Here is a 19,523-nt window from a genome sequence, read left to right as displayed (position 1 = left end):
ATAATCATGACGACTGTTCCTTCTGTCAAATTGTCTCTCTCCTTTACCCACTTCTGGCGGGTCTGTAGAGACGGTAGGTAGTGCAGTAGGAAACTGCTCCAAAACTTGTCGGCTAATACTTGGCTGTACCTCCACATTCGTCGGCCGTTCGCTTCTTCAGGCCGGTACATTGTCTGGGGTAATGCAGGATCTAGCCGCCCCATCAGGAGTGTGTTGGGGGTAACTGGGTCGATATCCGCCACATCACTGGAGACATATCCGAGGGGCTTCGAGTGAAGTACTCCCTCAATCTCCGTGAGGACTGTCATTAGGACTTCTTCCGCCACAGTCTGGGCCCCAAGTACTGCGTACAGGGCTGTCTTTATGGAGCGCACTTCTCGTTCCCAAGTGCCACCGAAGTGGGGTGCGTTTGGGGGGTTGAATTGGAAATCAACCTGTGCTGGAGCGAGGTGGGTCTTAAGTTCTGGGCCCATAGCTTGGAAGCTCTCTCTCAGCTCTCTTTCGCCGCCTTTGAAGTTTGTCCCATGATCGGACAATAGGGTAGACGGTCTTCCTTTCCGTGATGTGAATCTACGGAAGGCCATAAGGAATGAGTCTGTGCTCATGGTCGGGAGAAGCTCGATGTGTATCGCTCTGGTGGTCATGCATTTGAATACAATACCCCACCGCTTCTCGGTTCCTCTTCCTTTCTTTATGTGCAGCGGGCCAAAGCAGTCCATACCCGTTGAGTGGAATGGCTTGTCACCGATTCGGAGGCGACATGGAGGAAGGTCAGCCATCCTTGGTATGCTGGGCTGCGCGCGCCACTTGCGGCAGTCTAGACATGTTCTCTGGAAGCGTCGTACCGCCTCTCTTCCTTGTAGGATCCAGTAACGACGTCTGATTTCCGCGAAGACTCTTTCTGCTCCTGCGTGATGTACATCCTCATCGTATTTCTTTATAATCAGCTCCGTGACCTTGTGTCGGCTGTTCAATACGATCGGGTATTTAAAGTCATCCGGTAGATTTGGGGCTCTGCGTAGGCGGCCACCCACTCTGATGAGGGTATGAGCGTCGCTCTCGGGGGCCAGATGAATTAATCTGCTGTCGGATGGGACGGGCTTTCCTCCCTGTAGACAGGCCAATTCATCGGGGAACGAGTCTCTCTGGGCTCGCTGCAGTAGAAGCAATTCTGCTTCCTCGTAGTTAGCTGCTGACATATCAGCGGGGGACTTGCACTCCGGGTGGTACCGCAGGAATGTTCTTTGTTGTGCACTCTCTATGGACGTGCAATCGTCTATGTTAGGGTCGGTGGAGGCTACGGTGCTCAATCCACAGAACACAGACTTCTTATTTTCCACCTCCTCTGGACTTGCTTCCCTCGGGATAGGCATGGGCCACTGTCCTTCCGGGAGTCTTAGGAATGCGGGGCCGTCACTGTAAGCATTGCGACGGGTGAGGTCATCCAGGGGCATCCCCCGGGTGATGACGTCAGCTGGGTTCTGTTTTGTATCAACGTAGCGCCACTCTGTTTCTCCGGTTAACTCTTCGGTTAAGTCTTGAATCTCGGTGACTCTGACTCCCACGAAGACTTTGTACTTGCATGAGTCCGATTTGATCCAGGCGAGTACTGTCGTGGAATCTGACCACAGGATTGTTCTAGACACCGGTATGGTGAGCTCACGTTGGATGAGCGTGGCTAGGTGCGCTCCGGCTAGGGCTGCGCAGAGCTCTAGGCGTGGGATAGATTGTTGCTTGCGTGGGGCTATTCTCGAGCGGGCGAGGACAAATGCTGTGTAGATCTCTCCCCCCCTTTCTTGGGCCCGCAAGTAGGCTACTGATCCGTATGCGACCTCTGAGGCGTCACTGAAGACGTGTAAGTCCATTTTACATGTCTCTGGCCTCACCGTGGGTGGGAAGTAGCTTCGGCGCATATTAATGCCTGGGAGTGAGTGGAGCTCCATCTCCCACTCTCTCCAGGTGGATGCAAGGTGTGCTGGAATGGGGTCGTCCCAGCCCCGGTCCTTGTCCCACAATGCTCGTACAATCATTTTTGCCCTGGTGGTGTACGGTAGAATACATCCTAGCGGGTCATATTGTCGGGCGAGTGTTGTGTACACACTCCGTCTGGTGGTCGGTGCCGCCGCCGGCCTTCCCTGCTCCGTAGTCAGGGGCTTGTGTCTGTAGTGAAGCGAATCTGTTTTGAATCGCCACACCAATCCCAGGGTCATCTCCTGGGCTTCTCCCGGGATTGTAGCCATCCAGGTCTCGCTGCTGGCTGCCTTGTCCTCGGAGGAGAGGCTGCGCAGTACTTGCGGATCGCTGCTGGCCCACTGCCTGAGATCAAAGCCGCCTTTGATCAATGAGGCGCGGAGTTTAATCAGGAGAGCCTCGGCTTCTTCCTGGGTTGAAAGGCTTTGTAGACAGTTGTCTACGTAGAAGCTGTTCTTTACGCTGTGTCGGACCTCTTCGTCCGCTGCTGGGTCCTCTGCTACATGTTTCTGTAGTGCAAATGTAGCACAGCAGGGGCTGCACGTCGTTCCGAAGGGGAGGACTTCCCATTGGTAGATGGCTGGGTGCTCATCTCCTGGCTTCTCTCTCCATAGGAACCGTAACAGGGGCTTGTCCTCCTCTACTAATCTCACCTGCAGGAACATTCCTTTAATGTCCCCGCTGATGGCCACCTTTTCCTGGCGGAAGCGGAGTAGAACGCCGAGTAGGGAGGGGCCGAGTGTGGGACCGGGCAGTAACTCTTTATTCAGATTTTGGGATCCGATCTGGTAGCTGCAGTTAAATACTATGCGGTCTTTACCGTTGTGATGGACCTTGTGGTGAGGCACGTACCACGATTCAGTGGTCTGGTCAGCCTCTTTAATGTCCATCTTTGTGACGTGTCCCGCTGTGATGAGCTTCTCAATCTCAGCGCGGTATACACTCTCTTGGGCGGGGTTCTTGGCTAAGCGCCGCTCCGTGTTCAGCAGGTACCGTTCTGTGGCGTCTGTCTTGGCGTGGAAAGTAGGCATTCCTTCTCGCCGCAGGAGTGGCGTGGCGTATCTCAACACGCCGTTGACCGGGACTCTCTTGGTCCCTGTCTCGAGGAGGTGAATGGCGTAAATGTCATCTTTAGAGCGAATGTCTTTCCTTCCGTTCTTAAAGGGCATTTGTTCCAAGGTCCATAACCGCTCTACGTGTTGCAGGAGTGCGGTTTCTCCCTCTGTGACTCGGGAGTGGAGACATCTAGTGGCTGTACTTCGGTTGAGAGATTTGGCGAGCGGGCCTTGGAGAGTCCATCCCAAACGGGTCTCGACTGCTGCAGGACAGCCTCGGGGTCCGGTATGAACCCGGTCTATCGGGACAATGAGGTCTGCATGGTCGGAGCCTATCAACAGGGTCGGCATAGCATTGTCTATGAGCGGGATCGGTAACTTGTGCAGATGTGCATATTTCTCCATCAGCTTGGCGACGGGGTATGTGTACCGCGACAGTCCTATTTCTTGGCTGGTGAAAGCGTCTGTAATCTGGTACCGTCGCTCAGGCTGGCCACTTGCTGCGATAGAGAATGAGACATTCTCGCCCTTTATCGTCTTCAAATCTCGTCTTATTGTCCGAATCGTCATTTGGGTTTCGCTTCCCCGCAGCCCTAGCTGGGCCGCAGCGGAGGCGAGCAGAAGGGTCTTCTCTGACCCGTCATCGAGGACGGCGTAAGTGTCCAGGACTTTATTCTGGTAGCTTAGTGTCACACGCACTACTTTTAGGAGTACTCGGGCTCCACTGCTGCTGGCGGGATCGATGTACATGACGCTCGCTTTGCTGCTGGATGGTGCGGGTGAAGGGCGCCGTCTGTTACTGTCGTGAAGTATGTCCAGATGGGCTCCATCGCACTTGGTGCACCTTTTCTTTAAGCGGCATTCGGCTGCCATGTGTGAGCGCGCACAGCGAAAACAGCGCTTGTTGGACTTTATCCATTGACTTGCTTCCTCCGCGTTCAGCTTGGGGAAGGAGTCACATTGCGCTAGCCAGTGTTCTTTCTCACAGTAGGGGCACACTATCTTCCACTTCTCCGTTCTGGAGGGGGTACTGTGGCTCCTGCTGCTCGGTACTGACTCCGATTGGTGCATCACAGTCACCGATCTTCTTCCATCATTTAGTCGTCTGGTTCCTTCTCTGGAGCCAGGGGTGCTCCGTCCGAATGTATCTAGCCGTAGGCTGCTGACTTCTCTCGCCAGGAAGTCTGCTAGATCGAGGAGGTTCGGTTCGGGGCTATTCGGGTCTCGGTGGTCTCTCTGTCGCCTAAAACGCTCCTGTCGAGCGGGCGGCAGCTTCTCCAAGATCCTTTCCACATTTGAGTTGGCGTAAAGTTCATGCCTCCCCTTCTCTCTCTGCGCTCCCAACATCCCTACCAGGGACTGCACTCTGATGGACAGGTCGTCCAGTGCTCGATTGTCTATTGCTGGGGGTAAGCGGTCGATGTGTCGGATCTCCTGGATCACGTAATCCCATATGCGCCCATACCTCTGGTCCAATGCTACCAGCGCTGCTGTGTATGGGGTTGTGGAAGTCGCGTAGGCGAGCGCTATATTATGTGCGCGGGGTACCTTTAAGTGCTTCAGTAGGATGGCGTATTTATGGCGTTCATCCAATACATCCGCCAACATGGTCTCCAGACACATGCGGAGTTCTGTATACTGGGCCCGGTTCTCTTGGGTGAAGTCGGGTACCATAGGCGTGCCAATGTATGACGCTGACTGTGGATACATCGGCGAGCGTTGGGGGAGAGGCCTCCTAGGCGAGTCTCCTCCCGCTCCTTGGTATGGGCTGGTACCGGCAGTGTACCATGGCCCGCTTGTCCAGGTGCTGTTCCTCGGTGCGGGTCGTGCGTCGTGCTCACCCGTGTATAGAGTCGGGGGTCTGTAGCGCAGCTCCGCGGGAGTATAGCCTGGGCTGTACCGGACCTCCTGGTCCGGTAGAGTACTGTGCTGTCGTCGGGCGTGGTTCTCCTCCTCTTCGTCTTCAGTTAGGTCATCCAGTGCTTGTAGTCTCTGGTTTAGCCTCTCCACAGGATATGCTGCTCCTTCCCGGTTGCTAGGTCTCGCTTGGACCGGTGGGGGGAGGTGGTCTGTGGGGGGTATAGACCTCGTCTGTTGGTCAAGTTCAGGGTTGTTTACTCGGCTAGGGGATGCCGCCCTGGAGGTGTGTCTAGACGAGTTCCTGGAGCCTCTGGCGGAGGGAGAGGGTGTTGTCCGTCTGATCAGCTGTTCTATTAGTTGCGCTTGCTGTCTGTCGCGCTCTGCGTCCCGTAGAGCACCAGCAGCTGCTCGCTGGCTGTCTGCTCGGTCTCGGGCCACATTCTCTTCTCTCTGAATGCGTCTTATTTCTAGACGTATATGCTCTTCTTCGCTCCGCTGCTGGATCTGCAGTCGGTCGCGTTCAGCAGCGGCGTTCAGGCTGATGAGGAAGGCCTGCTGTAGGGTCCTCTCTGCCTCGCTGGGAGAAGGCGGTTGTATAGGGGAGCCTTCCCTCGGGGTACTCCTTGCGGAGCCTTGGAGCTCTATCTCCACGGTGCTCTCCCCGTCTTCTTCCGTGCCGAGTTCTCTCTCGGTAGCGTTGTATTCCTCCCGGGACTCATCGGGGACTACTTCTTCAGTACTGGCGGGGTGTGAAGTCATGTCTGGTTCCCACTGGTCCCCACCGTGAACTTGGTCAGTTACATTAGAACCCGTAGGGGCCTCTATGGTCGGGGTAGTCTGGGCGTTGGGGTTAGACATACTTTTACTTTCTAGTTTTACCGCGTTTACTGTTAGTAGAAGACTAGGTTGTTGACTGACAGCGTAAGCCTCTAAGTACTGAGGGAGCCGTCGTTCGCGCTGCGGGCGTTGGTTAGGAGGATCGTTTCGTGGAGTGTTCATCATAGGCCATTTCAATATTAATAACACTATATTAATATTACACTAATTACCATCCGGCTCGAAGGACCAATTGTAACTGAGGGGTACAATTCCCTGACTGTATTACTAGATATGATACTTACTACCACTACCTTTGTACTTAATATTCGGCCACCCAGTACTCGGCATAAATATATTATGATGAACACTGTCACGTAGATGAAACGGATCCAACACAAATGTACGAATTAGAAATAGGTCTTTATTTCTACACAGCGATGGTGTGTAGAGCAAGCACTTAATCAAATCAATTACATTTATGAATGGGAATTAGTATGCACTTTTATGGCAAGAGTATTCGTCGGTATATCAATAGAGAATGTCCAATCTCTGAAGGCGCAGGTGGTACATATACGACCTGGAATAGTTTAAGGAATAACAGCAATGATACTTCAATGATTATATACTGGATACACTAGGGGGGGTTAATCCGGTCGCTTGTAAGCCGACAGGAGTAGGAAGGGGGGGGGGGTAGAATCCGGCTGCCTCATCCGGCCAAGGGTATCCCAGGTGAACCCACTGTAGTGCCGTTCAATGCGCCGGCGATCCTTGGACCACAGATGAAAGCAGGTGGACTCTTTGTGGGCCGGCGTCCTCCGGTCCACGGAGGAGAGACGTGAAGCGACCTCGTCTTGCAGAGCGTCTCCTCACCTTGCGTCCTCTCCAGGGGGGGGGGTTCCAACACACGGCAGTGTCGGGGGTCTTTATCCATGAAATAATCAACGTATACAAAGCATAATCCGTGCCTGGGAAGGCGGGCTGTCGTCGGTAGAATAATCCGGTATACAGGTCCACTCGCTCGTCGGCTCTGGGGCTCCTCGGGTGCAGCTTCACGTGGGGTCAACCACCCTGGATAAGCAGCCAGTTCTCTGCCCGAAACGATGGGGTACTGACTACGGTAGTATTCTCACCGCACGAAGCACTATATATTAACAGACTATTATTAGCTTAATAGACTACGTCCAACTCGACGATATAGTGCCAAATATGACTATTCAAATATTAATATACACGATGTCTCAATACCGATGGTAAGCCGAACTTGGCCTTACTCCCACACGTGGCGTCGCGGGGAGGCTTTACGTCTGTGACTCTATTGGAGGGTAAGAAACTGGACTGAAAAGGAAGTCCTACTTTAGTAGCGCAGTATATATACGCACTATGAACAAATAGTCCCATTAGTGGTGCGGTAGCCAGATTCCTACGCGGAACTAGGACTTGTTCGTACATGTTGAGCGGTACGTTTGAACTGGGTCTGAGGGGTATGGCAGCCTGGCACCAAGGTCTCGACCAATAGTAGAATGGAGACTATTATGGGATGTTCAGTAGGCTAGAATGGATATTCAATGCATATTGTACAAGGAATATACAAGGGATATCAGGGAATATTAGAGAATATACAAATACAATTAAATATATATATATAAATAAATATATATATTCGGTTTAATCTGGCCCTTCACAACAACTAAACTAATACTAAAGAGAACTAAACTAATACTAAAGAGAACTAAACTAATACTAAAGAGTACTAAACTAATACTAAAGAGAACTAAATGAATACTAAAGCGTATAAACTAATACTAAAGAGTACTAAACTAATACTAAAGAGAACTAAACTAATACTAAAGAGAACTAAACTAATACTAAAGAGAACTAAACTAATACTAAAGAGTATAAACTAATACTAAAGAGTACTAAACTAATACTAAAGAGAACTAAACTAATACTAAAGAGAACTAAACTAATACTAAAGAGTACTAAACTAATACTAAAAAGAACTAAACTAATACTAAAGAGAACTAAACTAATACTAAAGAGAACTAAACTAATACTAAAGAGAACTTAACTAATACTAAAGAGTATAAACTAATACTAAAGAGAACTAAACTAATACTAAAGAGAACTAAACTAATACTAAAGAGTACTAAACTAATACTAAAGAGTACTAAACTAATACTAAAGAGAACTAAACTAATACTAAAGATAACTAAACTAATACTATAGAGAACTAAACTAATACTAAAGAAAACTAAACTAATACTAAAGAGTACTAAACTAATACTAAAGAGAACAAAACGAATACTAAAGAGTACTAAACTAATACTAAAGAGAACTAAACTAATACTAAATAGAACTAAACTAATACTAAAGAGAACAACTAATACTAAAGAGAACTAAATTAATACTAAAGAGAACTAAACTAATACTAAAGAGTACTAAACTAATACAAAAAGAGAACTAAACGAATACCAAAGAGAACTCAACTAATACTAAAGAGAACTAAACTAATACTAAAGAGTATAAACTAATACTAAAGAGAACTAAACTAATACTAAAGAGTACTAAACTAATACTAAAGATAACTAAACTAATACTAAAGAGAACAACTAATACTAAAGAGAACTAAACTAATACTAAAGAGAACTAAACTAATACTAAAGAGTACTAAACTAATACTAAAGAGAACTAAACTAATACCAAAGAGAACTAAACTAATACTAAAGAGTATAAACTAATACTAAAGAGTATAAACTAATACTAAAGAGAACTAAACTAATACTAAGGAGAACTAAACTAATACTAAAGAGAACTAAACTAATACTAAAGAGAACTAAACTAATACTAAAGAGTATAAACTAATACTAAAGAGAACTAAACTAATACTAAGGAGAACTAAACTAATACTTAAGATAATTAAACTAATACTAAATAGTACTACACTAATACTAAAGAGTACTAAACTATATCACTCTAGTAGAAGTAGACTGTTTGTGTATGTATGTGCATGTGTGCCTGTCTGTCTGTGTATGTGCTTGTTTGTCTGCCCATGTGTGCATGTCTGTCTGTGTCTGTCCGTGTGTGCGTGTCTGTCTGTGTATGTGCGTGTTTGTCTGCCCATGTGTGCATGTCTGTCTGTGTCTGTCCGTGTGTGCGTGTCTGTCTGTGTATGTGCGTGTTTGCCTGTCCATGTGTGTGTGTCTGTCTCTCTGTCTGTGTGTGAATGCCTGTCCATCGGGTGCATCGTTGCCTGGAGTTGCTCTTTCTCACATGTACCACAGCATTCTCTTCTGCGTGACAGACGTGTTCTCACATAAGGAAATACTATGCTTGGTTTAGGCGAGGGGTGGAGCCTAGGGAGAGCGAGGGGTGGGGCCTAGGGAGAGCGAGGGGTGGGGCCTAGGGAGAGTGAGGGGTGGGGCCTAGGGAGAGCGAGGGGTGGGGCCTAGGGCGAGCGAGGGGTGGGGCCTAAGGAGAGCGAGGGGTGGGGCCTAGGGAGAGCGAGGGGTGGGGCCTAGGGAGAGCGAGGGGTGGGGCCTAGGGAGAGTGAGGGGTGGGGCCTAGGGAGAGCGAGGGGTGGGGCCTAGGGAGAGCGAGGGGTGGGGCCTAGGGAGAGCGAGGGCATGACGCAGAAAAGGAAAAGTAGGCTATCTCCAACTGCCTGTGTATGGAAGATCATCATTTTACATATTTATTTAACATCGACATATTGCACATGAGGGCAACCTTAACTATTTATTTTTGTTTAAATAAAGGTTTAAAATGTAATTAAAGAAGCAGTACAAGAAACTGGATTTTATTACACGAAACCTTATCAATTGTTTACAATCAATCCAAAACACTGTGCTCAGCTGGAACCAAATTTTTGTTTTTGTTTTTCCTTGCGAACCGTGACATCATCAGTGGGCGTGTCATATTCTAGGCTGTCAGGACAAGCGAAAATGGCGATTTGAGGTTCGGCATTGCACTCAATCGATCCATTCAACAGGAAGCAACTTGCGACTGATCTCAAAATGAGATAAGATTCCAATGTATTGTTATTATACAGCACAAGTACAATACACCATCCAACCAGAGTGGATAGATAAATGCTCCAGGAATAAATATGCATGGAGAAAGGTAGTGAGCCTAAGCGTGCAAGCACACACACAAACAAACACACACACACACACACACACACACACACACACACACACACACACACACACACACACACACACACACACACACACACACACACACATACACACACACACATTGTATACGTTCGAAATGAATCGTTCCAGCAAAGTAGGCCATATTCTAATGACTTGTTTTATTGGTTATCATAGTAGTATCATAGATATCTGATTTATTAATGCCAATGCTAACCGCCTGCGCAAATGTCAGACCCTTTAGCTCAGCTGGTTAGTGTGGCTGCCTGTGGATCCTATGGTCCCAGGTTCAAATATCTCGGTTACACACGTTTATTTATTTCTGGAGCATTTCTTTATCCACTCTGGTTGGATGGTGTATTGTACTTGTGCTGTATAATGACAATACATTTGAATCGGATCTCATCTTGAGATCGCTACCTGTTGAGTACATGGTGCAGATGCAATGCCGAACCTTTGAAGCTGCACACGGCACATTTTACCACTGTTGTGTTCATATGGTTGTGTTGTGTTTACTTCTGCCTGAGTAACGCCCCCGTTGATGACGGAGGACGGTGGAACGTTGGTTCTGTTCAAATAGGTGTAAACGCGGGCTGGTTCGCCAGAGAGCACCAAGGTTCAGAGGCTCCAGAACGGAGCCGGAGCTTGAACCAGAGCCCTGCCGGTGTGAAGGGGTCCTCAGAGGAGATGAGAAGGGTTCTCCAGGATAGCTCCTGCAACCACCTCCAGATTGTCATACATATCTATCTATCTATCTATCTATCTATCTATCTATCTATCTATCTATCTATCTATCTATCTATCTATCTATCTATCTATCTATCTATCTATCTATCTATCTATCTATCTATCTATCTATCTATCTATCTATCTATAGAGCTGTGCTGTACTGTACTGTACCCATTCTGCAATCTGTTAATAAACTTTTCAATCAATCAATCAATCAATCAAAACCGCATGTATATATTCCCTCCCCGCCGTATGTATATCTCTCTCCCACCCACCCACCCCCTCCTAATGTACTGTCCCCTCCCCATCATATGTACTCTGTCAGGATCTAGGGGTAACAGTACTGTATATTTGAATACCGTTTATGTCACAAATGTATCAGTACTAAATACCTATATGTCCCTATGCCATAAATGTCATGTATGTTGTGTATGTCTTAAATGTCTATATGAATTGAAAATGGGGGACCCTGATGGAAACAAGACACACGTCTTTCTCAGGTCTGCATCCCCTTAACAATTGTGTGTATTGAGCTGTACTGTACTGTACCCATTCTGCAATCTGTTAAATAAAGTTTTCATTCATTCATTCATTCATTCTATCTATCTATCTATCTATCTATCTATCTATCTATCTATCTATCTATCTATCTATCTATCTATCTATCTATCTATCTATCTATCTATCTATCTATCTATCTATCTATCTATCTATCTATCTATCTATCTATCTATCTATCTATCTATCTATCTATCTATCTATCTATCTATCTATCAATCGGTTCACAAAATGTTGTGATATTCAACATTTGAAAGGAAACATCTGTATGCTTGCATAATTTATTTAGTTTTGTAGCTTTTAAGTTTGACAGACTAGCAACTACGTGTAGCTAGGGGTAGAGGGGGATAAAAAAAATTATTCACACTTTAATTTTCATTTAATTCATACTTCATACTTTTAGTACTTGTTGATTTGTACTTGGTACTTAGATTTGGTACTGTGAGTACCAAAACGAATCAATCAATCAAACAAATCAATCATGATACGTTGCTTCAGGAAGTAACTGAGAATGAATAATCGATCAGTGGCCTTTGAATGAAGGATTCTGTCTTTACATTTGGAACTGCTTGAGTTGAAAGTGAGTGGAAACACACACACACACACACACACACACACACACACACACACACACACACACACACACACACACACACACACACACACACACACACACACACACACACACACACACACACACACACACACACACACACACACACACACACACACACACACACACACACACACACACAGATAACATATGTTCACACATAGCCCATCCAGTCTGCTCTCATCCACACACCCTCTCTCCAGTGTAAGATGACAGACGGTGTGTCTCTCCTGCATGCGTCCCATGCTTTTGGCTCGAGTTTTATCGACCTATAAAACGCTGCCATACATCAAACAAGCGCTCATCGGGTCCCGGCTGGCTTGTGATGGAACATAAAGCCCAGAACCTCAGAACTCATACAAACAGCCTCATTAAAAGCCCTATTAAAGTCTGGGAAATGTTTGCTTTGACCAAGATGCTTTGTTTTCATACAAAGTCTACATAGACTATAGCTACTAGGGAATAATCAGTTGCTAGGGTTCTTAGCCGAAAAATCAAACACATCTCTGCCACCACAGTATTATTGACAAATACATATATATTATTATTATTATTATTATTATTATTATTATTATTATTATTATTATTATTATTATTATTATTATTATTATTATTATTATTATTATTATTATTATTATTATTATTATTATTATTATTATTATATTACACATATATATTCTATTTCACCTGGAGGGCACGAAGCGAAGACGTAGTGACTAGCCGAGCTTAGCACTGGAAGCAGAGGCATAGTGGCTCGCCGAGCTTAGCACTGGAAGCAGAGGCATAGTGGCTCGCCGAGCTTAGCACTGGAAGCAGAGGCATAGTGACTAGCCGAGCTTAGCACTGGACGCATAGTGGCTAGCCGAGCTTAGCACTGGACGCATAGTGGCTAGCCGAGCTTAGCACTGGACGCATAGTGGCTAGCCGAGCTTAGCACTGGAAGCATAGTGACTAGCCGAGCTTAGCACTGGAAGCATAGTGGCTAGCCGAGCTTAGCACTGGAAGCATAGTGACTAGCCGAGCTTAGCACTGGAAGCATAGTGGCTAGCCGAGCTTAGCACTGGACGCATAGTGGCTAGCCGAGCTTAGCACTGGAAGCATAGTGGCTAGCCGAGCTTAGCACTGGAAGCATAGTGGCTAGCCGAGCTTAGCACTGGAAGCATAGTGGCTAGCCGAGCTTAGCACTGGAAGCATAGTGGCTAGCCGAGCTTAGCACTGGACGCATAGTGGCTAGCCGAGCTTAGCACTGGAAGCATAGTGGCTAGCCGAGCTTAGCACTGGAAGCATAGTGGCTAGCCGAGCTTAGCACTGGAAGCATAGTGGCTAGCCGAGCTTAGCACTGGAAGCATAGTGGCTAGCCGAGCTTAGCACTGGAAGCATAGTGACTAGCCGAGCTTAGCACTGGAAGCATAGTGGCTAGCTGAGCTTAGCACTGGAAGCATAGTGGCTAGCCGAGCTTAGCACTGGAAGCATAGTGACTAGCCGAGCTTAGCACTGGAAGCATAGTGGCTAGCCGAGCTTAGCACTGGAAGCAGATGCATAGTGGCTAGCCGAGCTTAGCACTGGAAGCATAGTGACTAGCCGAGCTTAGCACTGGAAGCATAGTGGCTAGCCGAGCTTAGCACTGGAAGCATAGTGACTAGCCGAGCTTAGCACTGGAAGCATAGTGACTAGCCTAGCCTAGCACTGGAAGCATAGTGACTAGCCGAGCTTAGCACTGGAAGCATAGTGGCTAGCCGAGCTTAGCACTGGAAGCATAGTGGCTAGCCGAGCTTAGCACTGGAAGCATAGTGGCTAGCCGAGCTTAGCACTGGAAGCAGATGCATAGTGGCTAGCCGAGCTTAGCACTGGAAGCATAGTGGCTAGCCGAGCTTAGCACTGGAAGCATAGTGGCTAGCTGAGCTTAGCACTGGAAGCATAGTGGCTAGCCGAGCTTAGCACTGGAAGCTGATGCATAGTTGCTAGCGTTGGCCACTCCCACTGCCACGCCCCCTTTCACCAATTGGCATGAACAGTTCATCAGTTCTTCTTTGGTTCATGACCAACCTTGAACAGTTCATCAGTTCTATAATATCATAATAATATATCATATATATATATATATATATATATATATATATATATATATATATATATATATATATATATATATATATATATTCTTTAAAAAGGGCACTCTTGGGGGCCCTCTGGTGGTCACAAAGGCCCTAAGCAGGCGCTTAGTTGGCTTATGCATGAGGCCGGCCCAGCCAAAAGGCATCTCACCGTGGGGATGATTTCTAGTGACCAAGAGTTGATTTATGAGTTTGTCTGTTTGCACCATGTATCCTCTGGATGTCTGCCATCTGAGACTCGGAGCTAATAGTCTATTACAGATGAACTTCTCCTGATATGGTTTCACAGTTGTGTGTTGACATGTCTCTCTCTCTCTCTCTCTCTCTCTCTCTCTCTCTCTCTCTCTCTCTCTCTCTCTCTCTCTCTCTCTCTCTCTCTCTCTCTCTCTCTCTCTCTCTCTCTCTCTCTCTCTACAGGCACATCATGACTGAGTTGATTGAAACAGAGAGGTTGTATGTGGAAGAGCTGCAGAGCATCATGGAGGTACAGTATGACTGTTGGTGGGTCCCATTATTTTTGGGAACGGCTAAACTGCTAACTAGTTTTGGATTTGGGTGCCACATCAGAGCCCTGGAATGCTAGCTCCCCACTGGGTCTGACTGCTATCTCTGGGTCTGAATGCTAGCTCCCCACTGGGTCTGAATGCTAGCTCTGGGTCTGAATGCTAGCTCCCCACTGGGTCTGAATGCTAGCTCTGGGTCTGAATGCTAGCTCTGGGTCTGAATGCTAGCTCTGGGTCTGAATGCTAGCTCCCCACTGGGTCTGAATGCTAGCTCTGGGTCTGAATGCTAGCTCTTGGTCTGAATGCTAGCTCTGGGTCTGAATGCTAGCTCTGGGTCTGAATGCTAGCTCTGGGTCTGAATGCTAGCTCTCCTCTGGGTCTGAATGCTAGCTCTTGGTCTGAATGCTAGCTCTGGGTCTGAATGCTAGCTCTGGGTCTGAATGCTAGCTCTTGGTCTGAATGCTAGCTCTGGGTCTGAATGCTAGCTCTGGGTCTGAATGCTAGCTCCCCACTGGGTCTGAATGCTAGCTCTTGGTCTGAATGCTAGCTCCGGGTCTGAATGCTAGCTCTGGGTCTGAATGCTAGCTCTGGGTCTGAATGCTAGCTCTCCTCTGGGTCTGAATGCTAGCTCTTGGTCTGAATGCTAGCTCTTGGTCTGAATGCTAGCTCTGGGTCTGAATGCTAGCTCTGGGTCTGAATGCTAGCTCTGGGTCTGAATGCTAGCTCTGGGTCTGAATGCTAGCTCTCCACTGGGTCTGAATGCTAGCTCTCCACTGGGTCTGAATGCTAGCTCTGGGTCTGAATGGTAGCTCCCCACTGGGTCTGAATGCTAGCTCTGGGTCTGAATGCTAGCTCTCCTCTGGGTCTGAATGCTAGCTCTGGGTCTGAATGCTAGCTCCCCACTGGGTCTGAATGCTAGCTCTGGGTCTGAATGCTAGCTTTGGGTCTGAATGCTAGCTCTCCTCTGGGTCTGAATGCTAGGTCTGGGTCTGAATGCTAGCTCCCCACTGGGTCTGAATGCTAGCTCTGGGTCTGAATGCTAGCTCTCCACTGGGTCTGAATGCTAGCTCTCCACTGGGTCTGAATGCTAGCTCTGGGTCTGAATGCTAGCTCTCCACTGGGTCTGAATGCTAGCTCTCCACTGGGTCTGAATGCTAGCTCTCCACTGGGTCTGAATGCTAGGTCTGGGTCTGAATGCTAGCTCTGGGTCTGAATGCTAGCTCTGGGTCTGAATGCTAGCTCTGGGTCTGAATGCTAGCTCTGGGTCTGAATGCTAGCTCTGGGTCTGAATGCTATCTCTGGGTCTGAATGCTAGCTCTGGGTCTGAATGCTAGCTCCCCACTGGGTCTGAATGCTAGCTCTGGGTCTGAATGCTAGCTCCCCACTGGGTCTGAATGCTAGCTCTGGGTCTGAATGCTAGCTCTGGGTCTGAATGCTAGCTCTCCACTGGGTCTGAATGCTAGCTCTGGGTCTGAATGCTAGCTCTCCACTGGGTCTGAATGCTAGCTCTCCACTGGGTCTGAATGCTAGCTCTGGGTCTGAATGGTAGCTCCCCACTGGGTCTGAATGCTAGCTCTGGGTCTGAATGCTAGCTCTCCTCTGGGTCTGAATGCTAGCTCTGGGTCTGAATGCTAGCTCCCCACTGGGTCTGAATGCTAGCTCTGGGTCTGAATGCTAGCTTTGGGTCTGAATGCTAGCTCTCCTCTGGGTCTGAATGCTAGGTCTGGGTCTGAATGCTAGCTCCCCACTGGGTCTGAATGCTAGCTCTGGGTCTGAATGCTAGCTCTCCACTGGGTCTGAATGCTAGCTCTCCACTGGGTCTGAATGCTAGCTCTGGGTCTGAATGCTAGCTCTCCACTGGGTCTGAATGCTAGCTCTCCACTGGGTCTGAATGCTAGCTCTCCACTGGGTCTGAATGCTAGGTCTGGGTCTGAATGCTAGCTCTGGGTCTGAATGCTAGCTCTGGGTCTGAATGCTAGCTCTGGGTCTGAATGCTAGCTCTGGGTCTGAATGCTAGCTCTGGGTCTGAATGCTATCTCTGGGTCTGAATGCTAGCTCTGGGTCTGAATGCTAGCTCCCCACTGGGTCTGAATGCTAGCTCTGGGTCTGAATGCTAGCTCCCCACTGGGTCTGAATGCTAGCTCTGGGTCTGAATGCTAGCTCTGGGTCTGAATGCTAGCTCTCCACTGGGTCTGAATGCTAGCTCTGGGTCTGAATGCTAGCTCTGGGTCTGAATGCTAGCTCTGGGTCTGAATGCTAGCTCTGGGTCTGAATGCTAGCCCTGGGTCTGAATGCTAGCTCTGGGTCTGAATGTGGCACCAGATAATAGAATAGAGTAGAATAGAAATACTTTTATTATCCCGTGGGAAATTTGACATTGCAAATTGCAAATTTAAACATTTAAACATTTAGACAGAACAGGTCACGAATACGAATAATAAAACAAATCAAATCAAGTTGCCTAAGATAAGAGTAGAGTAAAATAGAATAAAAATGGAATAAAATATACAGTAAAAATATACTGAGGTCTTCAGTAGGTGTAATATTGCACAGTGCTGTTTCAAACTAAGTCCAGGAAGATGGTAACTGTCACTCAGTGCTCAGTGATGCAGTGAGGCACAGTGATGCATTGTATAGTCTGATGGCTGTTGGAATGAAGGACTTCCTGTGCCGTTCAGTGCTGCATTTAGGTAGTGTGAGCCTGGCACTGAACCTGCTCCTCCTGTCCGTCAAGTCTGTGTATAGTGGGTGGGAGGGGTTTTCCCTGATGACCTGGAGCTTAGCAAGGCTCCTCCTCTCCACCACCCTCGCTAGGGAGTCCAGCTCCACCCCTACCACGCTACTGGCCTTCCTGACCAGCTTATCCAGCCTGTTTGGTCCCCACCTCCCTAAAACAAGCCAGAGTCACGCCGCTCATAAAAAAACCAACCCTGAACCCTACCGTCATAGGCAACTACCGTCCTGTCTCTCTTCTCTCCTTCCTTTCTAAAACACTTGAACGTGCTGTATCCAACCAACTTACTGCTTATCTCTTACAGAATGACCTCCTATACCCTAATCAGTCAGGCTTCAGGACTGGTCACTCAGAGACAGCCCTCATTGCGGTCACAGAGGCACTTCACTTAGCAAAAGCGAAAGGCCTCTCCTCTGTCCAGATTCTCCTAGATCTATCTGCAGCCTTCGACACAGTCAACCACCAGATCCTCCTTGCGGCCCTCGCAGGAATGGGAGTGGCTGGCTCTGCGCTGACATGGCTGTCATCATACCTCAATGACCGCTCCTACCAAGTGTCATGGAGAGGGACCCTGTCGGCCACCCGCCCCCTGCGGATGGGTGTCCCCCAGGGCTCGGTTTTAGGACCCCTTCTCTTCTCCCTCTACACTAAATCACTGGGTAACATTATCACGTCTCATGGCTTCTCCTACCATTGTTATGCCGACGATACTCAACTCTTCCTCTCCTTCCCTCCCTCAGATATCCACGTCTCTGAGCGGATCTCGGCCTGTCTGTCCGACATCTCCGCCTGGATGACGACCAACCACCTCAAACTGAACCTAAGCAAAACAGAATTGCTCCACCTGCCGGCCAAATCCTCCCCCCTGACCGACCTTTCAATCACAGTCGAGAATGCAGCTGTGACTGCGTCCCCGACCGCCAAGAACCTTGGTGTTGTCCTCGACGACCAGTTGAACTTCTCTGCTCACATCGCAGCAACGACCAGAACCTGCCGATTCCTCCTGAGCAACGTCAAAAGGATCCGCCCCTTCCTGACAAAAGAAGCCACCCAACTCCTCGTCCAATCAACAGTCATCTCCCGCCTCGACTACTGCAACGCACTGCTCGCTGGCCTCCCGGCCACTGCCACTAAGCCTCTTCAACTCATTCAGAACGCAGCGGCCCGCCTGATCTCAAACCTACCGAAGTCGGCCCATGTCACCCCACTTCTTAGGGACCTGCACTGGCTCCCCATTGCTGCACGAATCCGCTTCAAGGCCCTCGACCTAGCATACCGTGCGGCAAAGGGAACCGCTCCCGCCTACCTCCGGTCAATGGTCTCTAACTACACACCCTCAAGACCTTTACGCTCTGCATCTTCTGGCCGCCTCAGACCTACTCCTATCCGAGCTCCGGGAGGGTCATCAAGGAGAAGTCGCTTATTCTCAGTCCTTGCCCCACAATGGTGGAATGAATTACCCACCCCAGTTAGGACAGCCGAATCACGTCCAATATTTCGCCGTCGACCAAAGACGCACTTCTTCAACCATTATCTGAAAAAAAAATATATATATATATATATCCCTTGTGCATCCCTAGCAATGGCTGAGCTCACTGGGCTTAAGAGATGAAATGATGGCTCATGTTTAAAGCCATATCATTTTAACTGTTTACTATTTAAAAAAATAGTTTTACCCATGATTAACAGTAATAGCATAATCTCAATATATCTCTCAACAGATTACTCATATTTATGAATTATAACCACTCAAATAAGTGTTTGTTTGATACAACGTTTTTTTTCATCGAAAAAACGGATAAATGTTGTTTTTTACCATATTTTTTATTTCTTTTTTAAACATTACCCGACGAAATATCTCGACGAAATACCTCTGAATACGAATTAAAAAAAAATTAAAGATTCGATGACTAGTTCGGCCAGAAACGGCTTTGAGGCGAAACGTTACTAAGCGCTCATACTGACCCTAATGTTTTGCGGGAGGTTCCAATGGTTACTGCGGCTGGAATCTTGGGCTCGCCTCGCTGGTGGGAAGAGAACCAGACCTGCTCCGTGCAGGACACTTCCTCGTTGGCGCGCGCCGGCTTTGGGGGGCTTGTGTTTCGGCGTGTGGCGCGCTGTCGACTGCGCGGTCCGGTTCGTCTCTGGTTCTGTCTTAGAAAATCCACTCGCTCCCCCCCCCCACCACCCCAAACCATGTCTCCGGAGTTTCAATCACCGGCAGCCCGGTACAACCTATCTCACCTCCCCTGAATTGTGGCAAAGTTATCTGTAGAGCGATTACGCCACCATGTGTTTTACATCGGTAACAGCACATCCTAACCTAGACGGGGTTCTTAGCTTGTGGAATATGCAAGGGTTTGGTAAATATATCGAGAATTGAACGAATGAGAGAAGATTTAAAAATGGTTAA

The 19,523-nt window shown here is 48.0% G+C and overlaps 1 protein-coding gene across 1 annotated transcript in view; it reads left to right on the top strand.

Annotated features, from left to right (window-relative positions):
- Nucleotides 1-19,523, top strand: part of mcf2l2 (MCF.2 cell line derived transforming sequence-like 2) — a gene marked incomplete at its 5' end in the record, with an annotated part of 365,863 nt that overhangs the window by 222,390 nt on the left and 123,950 nt on the right. Inside the window, 1 exon segment of the mRNA XM_084308288.1 lies at nt 14,291-14,357. Coding sequence (XP_084164414.1) covers nt 14,291-14,357 — 67 coding nt within the window.

Source organism: Notolepis coatsorum (genome assembly GCF_963971535.1).
Source record: "Notolepis coatsorum genome assembly, chromosome: 2".
Lineage (NCBI taxonomy): Eukaryota > Metazoa > Chordata > Actinopteri > Aulopiformes > Paralepididae > Notolepis > Notolepis coatsorum.
This window is presented reverse-complemented; position numbering and strand designations above follow the sequence as displayed.